Below are 17,720 nucleotides of genomic sequence, written 5' to 3'. Positions count from 1 at the left end.
ATATCAGTGCATTGAGGTAGTACAAAAGAAATAACAGAAAGCAGAATACAGTGTTACAGTTGCGGAGAAAGGCTATATGCCTTGAGCATTTCAGTTACTGCGCGGCCATACACCCGTGCGGCTTAGAGGGAACAGTGCTTGCAAATCTATTTAAGCATTTATCAACATTTCATATACAAAGCATAGATTTGTGGAATACCCTTTTAGCACTGGCATTTTATAAATATAGAAATTTTGTTAGTTCACTGTTTTCAGTCGATTATGTTGGAGAAGGCTACAAATTGATCTGTAGAACTTTTCCTCTGGTTAACAATAGATTGGTGAAGTTTCATCAGTTTAAATTGGTTACAGGATAAATGAATGTTACCTATAATTAAATTATCTTTGCATACGTACATTGAAATAAAAATTAAGATGAGAGTATTTTTCTAATATTCTCTCCTAGCCATCATAAATTTGAGGACATCTTAATTTTCACGGGCTAGTTCATCTGTTGTCTTTGGTTCTGTGAATCTATTTTGTTTCTATTCTAAACAGCAGCTGTTGAGTTCCTCCATGACAAGCCCATTCGCCCTCTCCACCATCACCTCTACATCTACACCCTTTCATGTTCTGGATGCTTCTCCACCATTGGCAACCAATTCTTCTGCTCCTCAGAACCTGAGTTTGTTTGTTTGTTTCCCCTTCTGTTTCTCAGTATTTCTTACTTTATAACACTCAGGTTAGAAGCAACTTGCTGATGATCCCTTTATATTATGTTCTCAGTCTGTCTGAGTATTCCTTGCCTTTAAACACACGGGTTTAGAAGCAGTTTGCCTATATTCCCTCTATACTGCTTGTGCAACTTTGTACTAAATTTAGTTTGGGGAAACACATTGAGACTTTCCACTTCATCAAAAGCCATACAAGTTGTCATATCCGGGGATTATTGGAGCACCAAAGACTTTCTACAGGAATTGTTGAGTCATGCATCATTGTTTGCATCTCTGATGCAAATCTGATTAAATATTTGAAGCATGTAGGTGGAGGAAGAGGGTAAGTTAAGGTGTTGGAATTCACCCCAGAACATTCAGTAATAAATCAATGTGGTGCTCACACTAGACCTTTTAGAAATTAAACATATTTTTTGGGATCTCTGATATTCTCAGTGCTTTCATCTTTACTGATGCATGTGTATCTGTAATTTTAAAATGAGGTTTCTAATTATTTTGTAATAAACTCTTCATTAACACTTCTAAATTTCACTTGAAAATTGTGCAGAGATTTCTTAAAAGTTTACAAATCAATAATTGGCTAAAATGTCTTTTGATATATGTATGTATGTGTGTGTATATATGTATATATATACACACACACACACATTTATTTATATATATATATATATAAAAAAGTTTGGAATGCCATAGAGTTTCTTAATTTTGAGCCAACTTTGCAGATAGGTGCTTTTTGCATTGGTTTAGTTGTCACTTGCAAGTGTTTGACTATGCAGATAATTTTAATATCGGAAGTTATGTTCTGTCTTCTGCATTCTTCATGGTGCACACTGCTCTCACTGCAGCACTGAGCATCATAGGAAGTCATTCCTGCCTGTGGCCATCAAACTTTACAAATCCTCCCTTGGAGGGTCAGACACCCTGAGCCAATAGGCTGGTCCTGGACTTATTTCATAATTTACTGGCATAATTTACATATTACTATTTAACTATTTATGGTTTTATTACTATTTATTATTTATGGAGCAACTGTAACCAATTTCCCCCGGGATCAATAAAGTATGACTATAACTATATGAGCATATTTTGTTAATGTCAGTTAAACAAATAAAATCTTGCATAATACTCAACCAAGTAACTGCATTCGGAAATGTTTGTTCCAGGCAGCTTACTGAAACTAAATTTCTGATTTCTTTTCTAAAAAATTTCTGTTTTAAGACAAAAACTGGAACTATAAAGATGTAAAGAAACTGAAAGACAAGGGCATAAGGGAGGACAGATTGTTCAGATTTAAAAATGCTTTAAGATGATGGGGGCGAAATGGCAAATGAAGAGATTTTGAAATTTGTTATTTTCTGCTTTTTCTGCATTTGTTTGATTCTGGGGTTTGAGATGTTGGAGGAAAATGAATGTTGAGCAGATTTTGCTCAATTCACTTTGGATAATCAGATGTATTCTGAGTCCAACTCAGGAGAATATTTCTGGACAATGCATGTGGCTTACTCAACTGTTTGTAGAAAGGTGGGAAATGGAATTGAGGTGATGGTATTTTTTGCCTTTCTTGTTCAGAGCTGTGCCCAGGAACTCCCTTTATCTCACTTCTTACAGATTGTTAATTTATACTTTTGTAAAAGATTTCTATTCAGTTGTACATGAATTTAAAAGCAGTTAAAATTCAGTAAATTCCATAGCTCTTTTTGGTTGTTCCCAAAACAGGAAGTGATGCAAAAGAACTTCCTGGGCACATCTGCGAAGAAGAAATACAAAATGGCATCTCCTTGTGTTCATAGCCTAAGTGAACTATCTCCAATTACTGATACCAACAAATTTTGTCAATTGGACACGGGGAAAAAAAATGAAATAGTGGTAAGTAATTATTCAGCATGCCCTATTGGAATTTACTTCCTACCCCTTTTTGTATCTAATGAAAGTGCCAGATGTTCAAAGGCTAGTCAATATATCAAATTCTGGACACAGAGCAAAGGTATATTTCGCTTGAACAGCACAGTAACTTCAAACCTGAAGCATGGTGCACACTGCTCTGTAGTACTTTCTTTTCAACTTTTCCAAAGATCGATTTTTTTTTCACCACTTTTCCCTTCACCTGAACTCGATCTATCCTAGGAATAGAATTGTGGAGCATGTAGCGTGGGTGGTCAGTATTTCCCTGAAGCCTTGTCCAAATTGTGGTCGGAGTGATTGTAGTCAGTTGTTAAGTCATTGGTTGTTTTAAGATAAGTTTTTGTGTTGAATTCGGTACTCATGATGTGGTCTCCTCAACATGGGAGAAACCAAATGTAGATTGAGTGACTGCTTTGCATTCCACAAGGGCCATCATGAGCTTCAAATCATCACTTTAATTCTCCTTACCATTTTCACTCGAGCAGAATAAAGGTCTTTCTTCATTCTCCTATGTTGCTCCAACAATGCCCAATATTAGCTCAGGGAAACAGCACCTTATCTTCTGCCTGGGCATGTTTTAAGGCATTGGAACTTAATATCTGAATTTAACAGTTTTAGATAACTTTTTTTTCTCCTTGATTTCCACAGATATGGGTATACCTTCAGTTTTTTTTTTGTTTTTCTGTTTTCTTTCCAGTCTTCATCTGGTTTTTAAAGTTATTATTAATAATTATCACTCTCTTGGTTTGTATCTCTTCTCTATCCTCCCTTTTCCTCCCCATGTTAGCTCACTTCTCCAAATCTAATGATGAAAACTTGACCTGAAGTGCAGATGATATCTCTCCCCAGTTGCTTGACTTGCTGAGTGGTTCCAGTATTTGCTGTTTTGGTTCCTCTTTTTCTATCATTCATGTGTATTTTTAAGCAAACAAGGAGCATTGGCCAAGGTTGATTTTTGTCCTCCAAACTGGTAATTCCAAACTACATGAGCCTGTGTCCTTTCTAATCTTATCTTCAGTTCCAAGCTGGTTCATGTCACTAAGTCATCTGGATAACCTTAACATTATTTTCTATGTTTCTATGTTTCTATTACTTGTTTACCTAAGGTGCAGTTGTTTATTAATCAAAGCTTTGATTATTATGTACGTAATCCAATTTGTAAATCCCTTTCCTTTTCAGTTTTCTTACTTATGCTATCAGCGTTCTTTTAACACAGCTCTCATTTATCATCACAGGTATCTGGTGGATAGCCGCTGGTTTAAGCAGTGGAAGAAATATGTTGGTTTTGATAGCTGGGACAAATACCAGATGGGAGATCAAAATGTGTATCCTGGTCCTATTGACAATTCTGGGCTCCTGAAAGGTTTGGCTACTTGTTTTTTTTTAATGCAAAAAATCATTGCATTAATAACTTGATAATTTGTTTACTTTGTAATAAAAGCAACACCATAAAAGACTGCTGTGTAGTTGCTAGCCAATATGTCTTCAAGATACATAGTGATATATAGAAGGGTTTAAAAACAGATCTGGATAAATACTGTTCAATTAGCTCTGCCAAAGATAATTCAAAAATAATATTTGCCGTGCACTGAAAAGTTTAAATATTAGGCTGACCTACCTGAGCTGATGAACTGGGCACCAATGATATTATTAATCTGATCAATTGTTATCTGCAATTATTGTTCTCTGCTTTTGGTCATCTTTAATGCATTTTCCTCAATTTGCAAATGCAACAACCTGAAATCTCTTTGGGCCTAAATTTATGCTCATTATTGAGCAGAGATGACGGCAGCATTGGCTCCAGTCCTAATTACCTGAATGTGGTTGAAACGAAATGAGACCTTTGGCTTACTTTCACCAACTAGTGTGCCACATTAGTTAGTGTCGGCGTAGTTGTGTTTGCTTTTGTGGAAAGGTGTGGTAGTTCCGTTGTTAAATGTGTACCTTCAGTCAAATTACGTGAAGCACACCTATTTAACTTAGTCATCTGTTCAGTCACATGAAAAGGTGAAAAACAAATAAAATTAAGCTGGTTTTCACTTGCCAAGCCCTGTCATAGAGCATCATCAGCTGGCATGTTCAGTCATGTTAAGCTTCAATTGTTCATCATATTGTTCTAGCCCAATAGTATGTTGCTGCCATGTGGTACTCTGCAGTGCAGTACTTGCTTTCTGGCAAGACAACTGAAAAAAATATTTTCAAGATTACTTAATGTCATTTCCAGCACAGGAGAATGAAATGCAGGTAATGGTGACTCCAGATCTGATGTAGCACCAAAGAAATTCTATTAGATAAAGAACAAGATAATTTAAAAAGCACAATAAATATAAATACATAAGACAGCTTTTATGTACATAGACTGACTGTATGTACATAAAGTAACACTAGGTACAGGAGTATCTATACATAAGGTGACTGATAGGAAAAGATAAAGTAGAGGTGATGGGGGTGTGGAGAGGTGGGTTAGTGGATTATTTAAAATAAATCTTTCTTATTATTATTAAGTCATTGTCAATAAAACAGGTTATGTGTACTGTAAGTGTACTATTTGTGGGAGCTGACTATGTGCACATTGGCTGCTTCATTTCCTATCTTGCAATCATTGAGAGATAAATTAGAAATAAAGCCAGGATGTAGTATTACATAGTAATATATTTAGTATGAAAAGATTGCAGTGAAAATGAAGTACAACTTTTTATTTCAACTGAAATGCTTCCAAATAGACATTAAAATCAAGTTTCCTTCAGAGATTGTGCAAAGGTGCCTAGTTTAATGTCTTTTCATACCAGAGGAAGAAAATCAATGTATGATTGTTGACTAGAATGAACTATTTGGGGAGAAATGCAAAAATAAGAATTGATGCAGAATGTAAAACCATGCAAAATTAGGCTGGGAGGAAAGCTTTAGAAGTGGGACTTGGAATGAATCTTACCAAGAGATTCTGCAGATGCTGGAAATCCAGAGCAACACACACAAAATGCTGGAGGAATTCAGCAGGTCAGGCAGCATCAATGGAGAAGAATAAACAGTGGACACTTCGGGCTGATACCCTTCATTGACTGTTTATTCCTCTCCATAGATGCTGCCTGACCTGAGTTCCTCCATCATTTTGTGTGTTGGTCTGGAATGAATCTCCACTGTTACCTAGAGGTGAAGAGATGGATTCCTGCAGGCATACCTGGGTAAAAATTTGCTGAATAGTTGGTATATGCACGAAATGGACTTCTTTAGAAAGTGGTGGTGTCCGTGCACAAATTCCATCCCACCTCCCTCCACCCCCCCGAGTTCCAAAGCTAAAGCACCATGAGATAAAACCCTTTTAAAAGTACAAGATTACAAACTTGCATGAAATATCATGTAGTGCAGCCTATTAGGTAAATGGAGTAACACCCAGAAGATATTTACACATACATACTTCAACCCATCATCCCAACTGGGCGATAGGCCGCCGACAGTAGCTTGCCAGAGTCCTCTGTCCTGTCCCAGTCTTTCATGTTGTCTCCAGGTGTAGCATATCTTCTTGGTGTATCCTTCCTCTCCCGGAGTCAGGTCGCTGGAGCTTCTGTTGGCATTTCTGTAGCTCTGTGTTTTTATGGGATGGGGTTGCTGGTCCCGTGTCCAACCTTCCTCCTTTCGCGTCTGAATTTGGGACCACCTATGGCAAAGTTATTTACACATAGGGAAGACGAATAGTTGGATATTTTTAGGCAGAATGAATGTGCTGAGTGATTTGCTTATTATATATGTCTAATTTTTCACATTTGATTATAATTTATCCTCAGAGAAATGATATAGGTTTAATGCAAATTTTACATTATTGAAAGCAATTACAAAACTTATAACTGTATGCTTAGAAGTGGTAAAGTAAACACTAGTATGTTTAGTTTCAAATTTACTAGGATGCAAAGAACTGTTTGTATAGAATGATAGAGTTAATACAGTTTAGAAACTGGCCATTCAGCCCACCATACCTGTTCTTTCTCTTTGGTAGAGCTATTGAACAAGTCCAATTCCTCCATCTTATGGATATAGCGAACATTGTCTCATAAGACGCAAAGCAGGTGCAAAACTTTATGTAAATATTATTAAATAGACCCAATTCTAGCTTTATTGATGATTTTACTGTGTTGCATTTCTGAATGAGCAGATTAGAATATATCTGACTTTGACCTTCCTGAGATTTGTGTTTCTGCATTTGTTCTATTATAGATGGTGATTCACAGGCCCTAAAAGAGCATCTCATAGATGAGCTGGATTACATACTGGTGCCCACAGAAGGCTGGAATAAGCTGGTCAGTTGGTATGGACTGACAGAGAGTCAGGAACCAATTGCACGAAAGGTATGCAGTCTGTCATGGTACAGTGTTTTGCTTCAATGATAGAAGTCATATATTTTGTGGATGTTAGGTAAGCAATCTGCAAGGGAAAGAATAGAACGGTATCCTGATAGAGGGATGAGAGATGAGTCACATGACACGTGTCAGCATTGGCAATTAAGCCCAAAAGGTCTTTGTTCATACTGTAGGTTCCATGCAAAACCTGACTGTCTGATAACCTTAAGAGAAAGTATTTACATCACAATTTTTGATTATGTTGTGTAAATATACACTGATTTTGACGTCAGCTTTCCAGAAGAGCTGGTCTAAAAAGTTGCATTCAGTTTAATAAATAGTAATTAATTTTATTTTAAAGATTAGCTTTATTTGTCATTTATACTTCGAAACATGCAGTGAAATGCGTTGTTTTGTGTCAGCATCCAACACAGTGCATGGATGTGCGAGGGGCAGCCTACAAGTATTGTCAGGCTTCCTGCACCAACATAGCATGCCCACAATTTACTAATCTAAAGTCTAACCATACATCTTTGGAATTTTGGAGGAAACCAGAGTACCCAAAGGGAACCCAAGCAGTACATGGGAGAACATTCAGGCTCCTAACAGATAGCGGAAGGAATCAAACCCTGATTAGTGATTGCTGGCACTGTAAAGAGATAGCACTAATTGCTACGCTAACCATATAATCTGGAATCTTCATGTTCATAACTCTCCAAATACTGCTGAAACGTGTTATGATAATACTGTTCAAATACTAAGTCAGTCAAAGGGTGCATGTATGTTATTTTATTAATTCCTTTCTAGTGCATGTATTGAGTATCAGAAATATTTTTGTACTTGGTATTCTAGAGTGAGATCCATTATCTTCCATCACCATCTGTATCAGGACTGATGCTAAAAGTAATTGGGATTATGGTTTTCCTGAGAATTAATCTATTATAGTTTCATTTTTTAATTAATTTTCTTACTCCTTGCAAACAGCTTATAATGCAGTTGGATCTTTTTGCTCCCTTGATAGAAATTTTATTACATTCGATTTGATATACCTGTGTATGTGATTGGATTTGTTTCCCTGCATAGATAGATCTCACCCAGTGATTGCACATGCACTTTGTCTTACAGCTACTTGGAAACCAAGACTAACATTGATGGTCGAATACGTAAACATTGGAATAAATGGTCTATTCCATGTAAATATTGTCTTCTGCTGATCACAAAACATTTCTGTGCAGTGATGCTAGCCCGCTATGATGCTTTTTGGCATGATTTCCCTTCTACTGAATTACTTGAAGATAGAAATAAGCTTGCAAATGTAAAGCTGCTTACATGTAAAGGCATCTTATGTGCTTTATGGCCAGTTACTCTTTAACGTTGAAATGCATTTAATAGATGCTAGCCTTTAATGAACTTACTAACATCTTGGGATCCATGTCCATAGTCCCTCAAAGTTGGTAGGGTGATTAAGAAGGCATATGGTGTGTTGGCCTTCAGTAATTGAGGGATTGAGTTGAAGAGCCATGAGGTAATGTTACAACTCTACAGAACATTAAATTGTACCTTTGAACTGGTAGACCACACTTGAAGTATTGTGTTTAGTTCCAGTTGCCTCATCGTAGGAAGGCCGTGGAAGCTTAAGTGAGGGTGTAGAGGAGATTTACCAGAATGCTGCCTGGATTAGAGAGCGTGTCTTTTGAGGAAAGGTTGAGCGAGCTAGGGCTTTTCCCATTGGAGCAGATGCTGAGAGGTTACTTGATTGAGGTGTATAAGGTGGTAAGAGGCATAGGTAGAGTAGATAGCGAATGACTTTTTCCAGAGTGGAAATGGCTAATATGAGGGGTATTATTTTAAGGTGGTTGGAGGAAAGTATAGGAAGTAGTTTTTTTTTACACAGTGGTGGGTGTATCGAACGCACTGCGGGGATGGTGATAAAGGTGGATACCTTAGGGGCATTGAAGAGACTCTTAGACACATAGATGATAGAAAAATGGAGGGCTTACAGCACTCTGCAAAAGTCTTAGGTCAGTAGATGTTTATATATATATTTTATTTTAGATATTTTTTGTCTTCTGCAGTAGTGTGTCAGTAGAGAAGAGCAAATTTTAGAGTTCTAAACATGCATTTTCCAAAAAAATTTAATATTACAGAGAAATTTTTGTTGATGTTAAAGAAAGTAACATATTGAGTAATAAACCACTTTTCAAATTTAAAACTTGGTTACTTTGTACGTATACAGCCCAGTGCATGATTAAGCAAAGATAACAAATAGATGCTAATGATCAATGGCATAGTAAGTTGAATGAACTAAACTGATTAATTAAAACAAAAGCGGATGTAGAGGAGCTGGATGAAGGACAACCAAACTAAAATGTGGGCATGTGGCAGATGTGACAGTTTAACCTCCAAATCATCAATTCTTGCACTACGGCAAGAGTAAGCATAACAACATGCACAAGTGGTCATCCTGCATCGGCAAATGATTTTTCCTCACAAGCAGAAATTTCATGGCAGACAGAAGTTGCAAGATGTGCTGTCCAAATTCTTCTGAAGAAACATAAAGAAACTGGCAAGTTTGAGGAACCAGAAATGCAGTGGTCGGCCAAGGAAACTGTGTGCAGCAGATGAGAGAACATCAAACTGGTGTCCCGATTAAATCAGAAGAAGCCCAGCACTGCTGTCAGCTCTGAACTCTCAGAAACCACTGGAAACCAAGTACACCCCTCTACAGTCCGGAGAAGGCTTGTCAGAAGTGGTCTTCGTGGAAGAGTTGTTGCCAAAAATCTCGTCCTCCAAATTGGAAATACAGCCGAGAGACTCATCTTTGCACAAATGCACAAGGACTGGGGTGCTGAACAATAGCAGCAAGTGCTATGAACTGAGAAGTCAAATTTTGAAGTTTTTTGCCCAAACAGGAGGCAGTTTGTCCAAAGAAGAGCTGAAGAGTGCTACGTGAATAAGTGTCTGCAGCCAACAGTGAGGCATGGCGGAGGTTCCTTGCAAGCTTAGGGCTGCATTTTTATAAATGGAGTTGGTGATCTGGTCAGAACTAATGGAATCATCAATGCTGAATACAAGCAGATTTTTATCCATCACACAATACTATCAGGGAGGCTTCTGATCGGCCCCTTCTTCACTCTGCAGCAGGACATTGATCCCAGTCACACGACCAAGGTTATAAAGAACCAACTGCAGTGAAAAAAAGAATGAAAGAATTCTGCAACAAATGGTATGGTCTCCATAGAACCCTGATCTCAATGTCATCAGGGCTGTTTAGGATTACCTGGAGAGACAGGAGCATGGGAGACAGCCAAAGTCTGCAGAAGAATTGTGGCAAGTGAAAGTGAAAATGTGGCAACTTGCCACGTTTTCTCAACCAGCTGATTTTCTTATAAAACTGCATGGCTGTGTATCTATGAGGTTTGACGCCGTTTTAAAAGCAAACGGTGGCCACACTGAATATTGATTTGATCTAGTGTTTTTTTCTACTTGTTTATTGCTCTTTATAATTTTTTTTGATATTAGAACCTTTTCATTATTTTTTTGAAAACATCTTTTCTATTTTTATTTACACATGCCTGACTTTTTACTTAGTACTGTAGTTGAGAGAGAAGAATTAGATTGATTTTAGAGTAGGTTAAAAGATCAGCGCATCTTTGTGGGCCAAAAGGCCTTTACTATTTTCTAAGTTTGAGATAAATAGCAAGTTGGTAATGATGTTGTAAATGGTTTGATGTGTAGTCATTCAACATCATTATTTGGGTGCAAAGTATTGGCCTGAATAATGCCCAGACCTCCGTGATGTGTCTTGAATTGGGTAAGAATGTTATCACTTTCAAAGCCGGTAATTTGACTTTTATGCAGATGCTCTTTACATGCAGTATACTGTTTCCACATTAAAAGGGAAGATGGTTGCGGGGAAGCCCACTTGACCAATTACATAAATCTTTCCACACAATATTAAAGCAAATAATAAATGGAATAAAATTGTTCTATACAAAAAAGCTTTAATTGTGGTATTCACTTACTATAAAGTATATACAGTGCCTTGATAAAGTATTCAGCCCCCACAACTATTTTCACATTTTACTGTCTCATTTTCTAAATTAAAAATATATTGAAGTAGGATTTTTGAACTAATCTGCAAAACATTGTGTAACATGTCAAATCAAAAGAAAATTTCCAAAACGCATCAACAATTAACTAAAAATTAAAAACCAAGTTTGTGAGGCTGAAAAAAAACATTAATTCCCTTTGTAACTATGTTAACTTTCTTCAGATGCAATGCTATATATTACCTAACCAACCCACCCAGTTTGTTAATGTAGAAGATTGGAGGATTATTGGTTTTTAATGAATTCATAAGAATAAATACCGCCACTCTTTGTAAAGTCCAACAGTATGGTAGATTTTCAACAGACTAAACCAAATGAAAATGAAAGAGCATTCAGGACAAGTCAAGGCAATGGTAGTGGAGAAGCACAAATCTGGGGAAGAGTATAAGACCATCTTAAAGGAACTGAACATACCTTGGAGCTGAAATAGTGAAAAAAATATGAAAACACTGCCTAGATCAGGCCACCCTTTTAAACTTAGACACTGAAAAAGAATGGCACTTGTAAGAAAGGCTACTGTGATGGCAACAGTCACTCTGAGTGAGCTGCAGCAGTCATTGGCTCCGACTGAAGATGAAGGTCATGGCTCCACAATCTCTAAGGCCTTGCACAAAAAGTGTATTTATGGAAGAGCAGCAAGGAAGAAGCCCTGGCTTCAAAAAAAGCTAATCTTTGCCCATCAAGACTTTACAAAACATCGCTTAGAAGATGCTGTGAAGATGTGGATGAGACTAAAGTGGAACTTTTTGGCCTCAACAGTTAGTGGTATGTGTGGTGTAAATCCAATACTGTGCATCAGCCACGTAACACCATCCCTACTGTAAAGTATGGTGGAGGTACCATCATGTTATGGGCATGCTCTTCAGCCACTGGGAGTGGAAATCTGGTCAGGATAGGATGGAAGGGAAAATGAATGCTGCTAAATTCAAAGAGATCATGGATAAAAACCTACTGGCTTCTGCCAGAAAGCTGAAACTAGGGAGGAAGTTTGTCTTTCAGCAGGACAGAGTGGCTTCATTTGAAAAGAATTGATGTCCTTGAGTGGCCCAGAGTCTTGACCTTGACCCAACTTTACACCTTTGGCAAGACCTCAAGTTTGCTGTCCATCACCACTCCACAACTAACCTGACACAGCTTGAGCAAATCTCGCAAAGAGGAGTGGGCAGATCTTGCTTCATCACAAGCTAATAGAGACTTTTCCAAAAAGACTACTGAATGCAATGTCTCTGAGAGGTGCTTCAACTAAGCACTGAGCAAAGGGGGATGAATACTTTTCAACTACTGACATTTCAGATGTTGTATTTTTAGTTTTCCATTCATTACAATGTTCCCTGTTTCTTGGACTCTACTGTGGGAGTGGGGAAAAGAGCATGTAATTTACAAATAAAAATTATCAGTTAAATTGATCAAAATCCCTGATTGTAATATCTGATTGCCTAATTTCAAATTTCCCATGTCACCACGCCAACCCATTTGGCTGTACTGTACTTCAGTCAATTTCACTTGCTCTTCATTTGTCGTTTCTTTTTCTTTATTATCCAAGGGCGAGGTGATCATCAAGTGGGTTAGAGGTGTTTATTTAATCCTAACCTAACTACCTGTGATTTGGCACTGCACGGGCTCCAATCATTCCAAATTTGTATACTCATTTGTGTGAACAAAGGATTGAGAGCTGAATACTTTTCCAAAACACTGTAACTGTTGGTACATAGAATTGCACTGGAGTTTGAGACGCAATGAAAGGAACACAAACAAGTTTGAAGCTTAATTTGCTTCACACTACTTCAAACTTGTTAATGAGTTCCTTTTAAAAAGAAAAAGTCTTGGTATTCTGCACAGGAATGGAGTAAGTATGTGTGAAGACTGACTTTTCATGCTCTTCTACTGATCATTGCTTCAGAGTGCAACATTTGTAGTTTACTACATGAGGCAATTATAACAGTTTAGGTTAATGAACATTTTGCACAAGGCTAGCACTACAGTATTTCAAAGAAACTTGAAGGGAATGTTATTTCTTTGATTGCTGATATATTGATTTATCTTTTCAGGTAGTGGAACAGGGTATGTTTGTGAAGCACTGCAAGGTAGAGGTGTATTTAACGGAACTGAAATTATGTGAAAATGGAAACATGAACAGTGTGATAACAAGGCGATTTAGCAAAGCCGACATCATAGGTATGTGATTAGTCTCGAGTGTTTAATTTTTCTTTTGCTGCTCTACTTTGCTTCTTTTTGCTGAAGACATTGTTTTCTCTTGGATGCAACTTAAAAATTGCTAAATGGTTTATGGTACTGAGGTATAGTGAAAAACCTTTGTTTTACATGCCATCCATGCAGCTCATTCCATTAAAAAAAAGGTATCCGTTAGTCTTGCGAGACCATGGATCTGCGCCTGGAAAGTCTTCACTCTCCAGGGCGCAGGCCTGGGCAAGGTTGTATGGAAAACCAGCAGTTGCCCATGCTGCAAGTCTCCCCTCTCCACGACACCGACGTTGTCCAAGGGAAGGGCACTAGGACCCATACAGCTTGGCACCAGTGTCGTCGCAGAGCACTGTGTGATTAAGTGCCTTGCTCAAGGACACAACACGCTGCCTCAGCTGGGGCTCGAACTCACGACCTTCAGATCACTAGCCGAACGCCTTAACCACTTGGCCGCATGCCCACGCAAGCTCATTCCATTACACCAGTGCAATGCAGTAGTATAACACAAAGCAATAACAGAATGCAGAACAGTGTTACAGTTACAGAGGAAGTGCAGGCAAACTATAAGGTTCAAGGCTATAATGAACTAGACTATGAGATCAAGAGTAATGTAGCAGGATTGAAGCAGTCCTCTACCCTGGGATATATGCTTTCAGGCTTTAGCATTTTCGGCCCAGTTGGATGGGAGAGAAGAGCGAATGTCCGGGGTGGGTGGAGTCTTTGATTATGTTGGCTGTCCTATCGAGAAGTGTAGGCAGGGTCCATGGAGTGTAGGCTGGTTTCTGTGATATGCTGGGCCGTACCCACAGATTTTCATGCAGTCTACATGGTTGGACCAGAATAGGCTGTTGGATATGTTCACTCCTGGGATCTTCTTGATCTTGGCACCATTGATGTAAACAAGAGTGTGTGTGCATCGACCCGGCCCCCCCCCCCCGTCCCTGAGTCAATGACCAGCTGTTTTGCTTTACTGAGATTGACAGAAAGGTTGTTGTCACGGCACCATGCCGCTAGGCTCTCTAACTCCTTCGACTCATAACTTGAGAGTTGGCCCACTATGTTGGTGTCATATGCAAACTAATAGATGGAGTTCAAACAGGATCTGGCCATGTAGTCATGTGCATATGGGCAGAACAGACAAGCTTACTAGAAGCTAGGAACAGAATCATTTTGTATGGGTCACTTTTCTCAGTAAAGGAAGCTGAATGGACTCTCCAGTTTAAAAAAATGTCATTGCTACTGGGATAATCATTCAGAGGCACATGCTCAAATCCCAGTCTGCTAACTGGAAATTTAAATTCTGTTAACAATGTGGCTCTGGAGTAGAAATAATATCTGTTATAGTATGCATGAAGCTGCCAATTTGTTATTAAAGTCTTGTCTGAAATACTGTTTAGGGAAGTAAATCTGCCATGTTTGTCATATGTGGTCTGGGTGTGACGAATAATAGTTGTGCTTAATCTGAGTGACATTTGCTATGGAAATTTATTTTTTAAAGATCTTTGTTGCAACAGAGACATTTCTTAGAAGTTCTTTAAGGCAAAAACTCACCATCTGGATGGCAATTATAAAATACTGAATTTATTTGCATCTACTGTATCTGACAGACAGATCTCACTAATTTTGTACCTTCATTGATGCTGCTTGACTTGCTAAATTTTCCATTGTAGTTCTTTTACTTAATTGAAATCATTCATCAGAACTGTCACTTGCTTATCAACCTTTAATAATAGGGTGCGTTAATTTTAAATCCTAGTTCCCCAAGAACATTTAAAGTTTTGTTCCCTCCAAGTGGTTTTCAGTTCTGGATTGAAAGTGCACATTATATCTAGGATCAAAGATTGAGGGAGCCTTAAGCATCAAATATTCAAAGGCTAATAACCAGTGGTAGGGGGTGGTAGTGGGGATAAGCTCCCACTACCTATTAAATGCTCCCGGTGGTGTGTGTCTCAAGTAGTCTTTGATAACCAAGTCCAGCTCCTGGCCTTCACATGTGGCATTACTACTAAACCTAGTGGAACTGTGTCTACTGACAGGAGAATGGGCAACGGTGGGTTACTGATGTCTTAAAACCAGTTGCTTCAGGCTGGTGGGGCTCAGCAACCATGGTTGGCAGCTCATCTAGGGGAAGGAAAACTAATCTCAAACCACCACTGCCTTGCAGCTATATCCACTCATGGGAAAGGCTTCGGGACTAAAGCCCGAGGAAAAGTCCAGAGCCGGAGTCTGTAAGGCAGTCCTATGTTGAGTTCAACGCTGAGTAGCAACTCCTCTGACACCGCTGGTTCCAAACTGTATCAGTCTCTGCTGTTCCTTTGGATTCATCAGCTGTGTGGAGAGGGAGAGCCTGCTGCATGGACAACAGCTTAATCTCTATATCACACTGCCCTGGTTTGCATGTCACGTGGACAGCTGAGACAGCATCCATGGTCGACCCCAAACAAATGTGGGGAACCTCAAATATTGAGAAAACACAGTTCACACCACTGAATAAGTAAACTGATTACTTTTGTCAAATGTTTGAGTCTGTCTTTTGCACTAATTCATGGGAAGAGATTACTAATGAATGTTTCTGCTTTAAATTTCAGATACAATTGAAAAGGAGATGCGAAAATTATTTAGTATCCCAGATGAAAAGGAAATAAGATTGTGGAATAAGTACATGAGCAACACATTTGAACCCCTGAATAAGCCTGATAGCACAATACAAGATGCAGGACTATATCAAGGGCAGGTATAGTAGTTTAAAATATGGTGTTCTACAATTAAGAATGAAAAGACTTGTAAAAGTTTGATTCCTAAAACCAGTGGCAGTTTCTGATCCCAAATATCATAGTGGATTTTAACAACCTCAAAAGAAATGAGGATCAGGAAGGAAAATAGACTTGAGGCACAACCTTATTGGACCTGGATGAGCTTATTCATTTTTTATTTTGCATGCTTTCTTCAGCAAGAGTAGAAATATCGAGGACTGTTCCTGAATTTACTGTATGTAAGCCTAATTTCTTGATGTTACGATTTTTGATTTTGCTTGTATCCAGTTCCTAATTTTATCAGCTGCTAGTTGGTGCCATGGAGCCACTCAGATTTTAACAAAACGAACTGGGTATTGCCATGCCGCAGTATAAATTTACCCAAAGTAGTTGTGCTCAGCGTCTTTAATACCATTTAAGACCACTTTTTAAAAATCCAAAACCTTCAATACAAAACACTGAGCTGTAAAGTATTGAAAGTATGCCTACCAATTTATCTAACATAAGTTCCCCACATCACATGTGCATTCAATGGCCTTAACTTTGGATTATAAATCGGGTGCCACGGTAGTGTAGCAGTTAGCATGATGCTATTACAGTTCATTTGGGAGTTTGGAATTCAATTCCGATATCTTCTGTAAGCAGTTTGTATGTCCTCCCTGTGGAATGCACTGGTTTCCTTTGCGTGCTCCAGTTTCCTCCCACAGTCCAAAGACGTACCAGTTAGTAGGTTAATTGGTCATTGTAAATTGTCCAGTCATTAGAGTAGTGTTAAATTGGGGTTTCTAGGCAGCACGGCTCAAAGGGCCAGAGGGACTTGTTCCCCGCTGTCTCAATAAATAAATAAATAAACAAACAGGGTTAAAGTGGCAAGTTGCATCTCTCTCTTTCAACTTAACTAATCCTTTCAGCCTACACAAGGTTTATATTTCTCCATTCTCAGCATATTTATGTGCCTATCTAAGAACCTCCCAAGTGCCTCTATCATATTTGGCTCTGGTGGAGAAACATCTCGACTAAAGGAGGTGTAAGGCGCTCCTTCCATCCACTAGCCTGCAGGTCACTCTTAGACAAAGTGTAGCACCTACTTAGCACCCCTCTTCCCCGATTAAGGCAATTTAAAGCCATGGGAGCAGCTGGTGCATATCACAAGTTCTGGTTATGCGACCACTGACACCAGCAGGCAAAATCTGAGGAGTATTGATAATGGCAAGGGTCACCCATCTCGTAAAGACATTGCCTAGAAAAAGACAATGGCAGACCATTTCTGTAGAAAAATTTGCCAGGAACAATCATGGTCATGGATAGACCATTATCTCCCACGTCATACAGTATGGCACATGATGATGATGACTGTCACTGGCAGTGCATTTCAGGTACCCACTACTTGCTGTGTATAAATGGATACATTTAAAAAGAAAATAATAATTCCCTGCACATCCCATTTGAACTGCCCCCCTCACCTTAAATGTATGTGCTCTGGTTCAGTTTGACCCTGGGAGGGTGAAAAAAGATAGTGGCTGTCTATCTGTGCCTCTCATAGTCGTATAAACTTGTGGGACGTGGGAGGAAACTGAATCATCCAGAGGCAATCTGCATTCTCACAGGGAGAATATAGAGACTGCACACAGACAACATCAGAGATCAAGTTCAGGCATGGCTCTTTGGAAGTATGAGGCAACAATGCTACATGCTTAGCTAGTGTGC

General features: G+C 38.7%; 1 protein-coding gene across 4 annotated transcripts in view; it reads left to right on the top strand.

Moving 5' to 3' along the window:
• Nucleotides 1-17,720, top strand: part of LOC134351792 (ubiquitin carboxyl-terminal hydrolase 15-like) — a 117,596-nt gene that overhangs the window by 11,241 nt on the left and 88,635 nt on the right. For 2 of the 4 annotated variants that reach the window (XM_063058486.1, XM_063058485.1), the window contains exons 2-5: nucleotides 3,851-3,978; nucleotides 6,825-6,955; nucleotides 13,107-13,233; nucleotides 15,849-15,994. In XM_063058486.1, coding sequence (XP_062914556.1) covers nucleotides 3,851-3,978; nucleotides 6,825-6,955; nucleotides 13,107-13,233; nucleotides 15,849-15,994 — 532 coding nt within the window. Of the gene's footprint in view, nucleotides 1-2,429; nucleotides 2,580-3,850; nucleotides 3,979-6,618; nucleotides 6,677-6,824; nucleotides 6,956-13,106; nucleotides 13,234-15,848; nucleotides 15,995-17,720 lie in introns of those variants that run through there. The other 2 variants (XM_063058487.1, XM_063058490.1) reach the window with 2 other exon arrangements.

Source organism: Mobula hypostoma, chromosome 9 (genome assembly GCF_963921235.1).
Source record: "Mobula hypostoma chromosome 9, sMobHyp1.1, whole genome shotgun sequence".
Lineage (NCBI taxonomy): Eukaryota > Metazoa > Chordata > Chondrichthyes > Myliobatiformes > Myliobatidae > Mobula > Mobula hypostoma.
The sequence above is the reverse complement of the archived record's forward strand: the minus strand, read 5'-3'. Positions and strand labels throughout refer to the sequence as shown.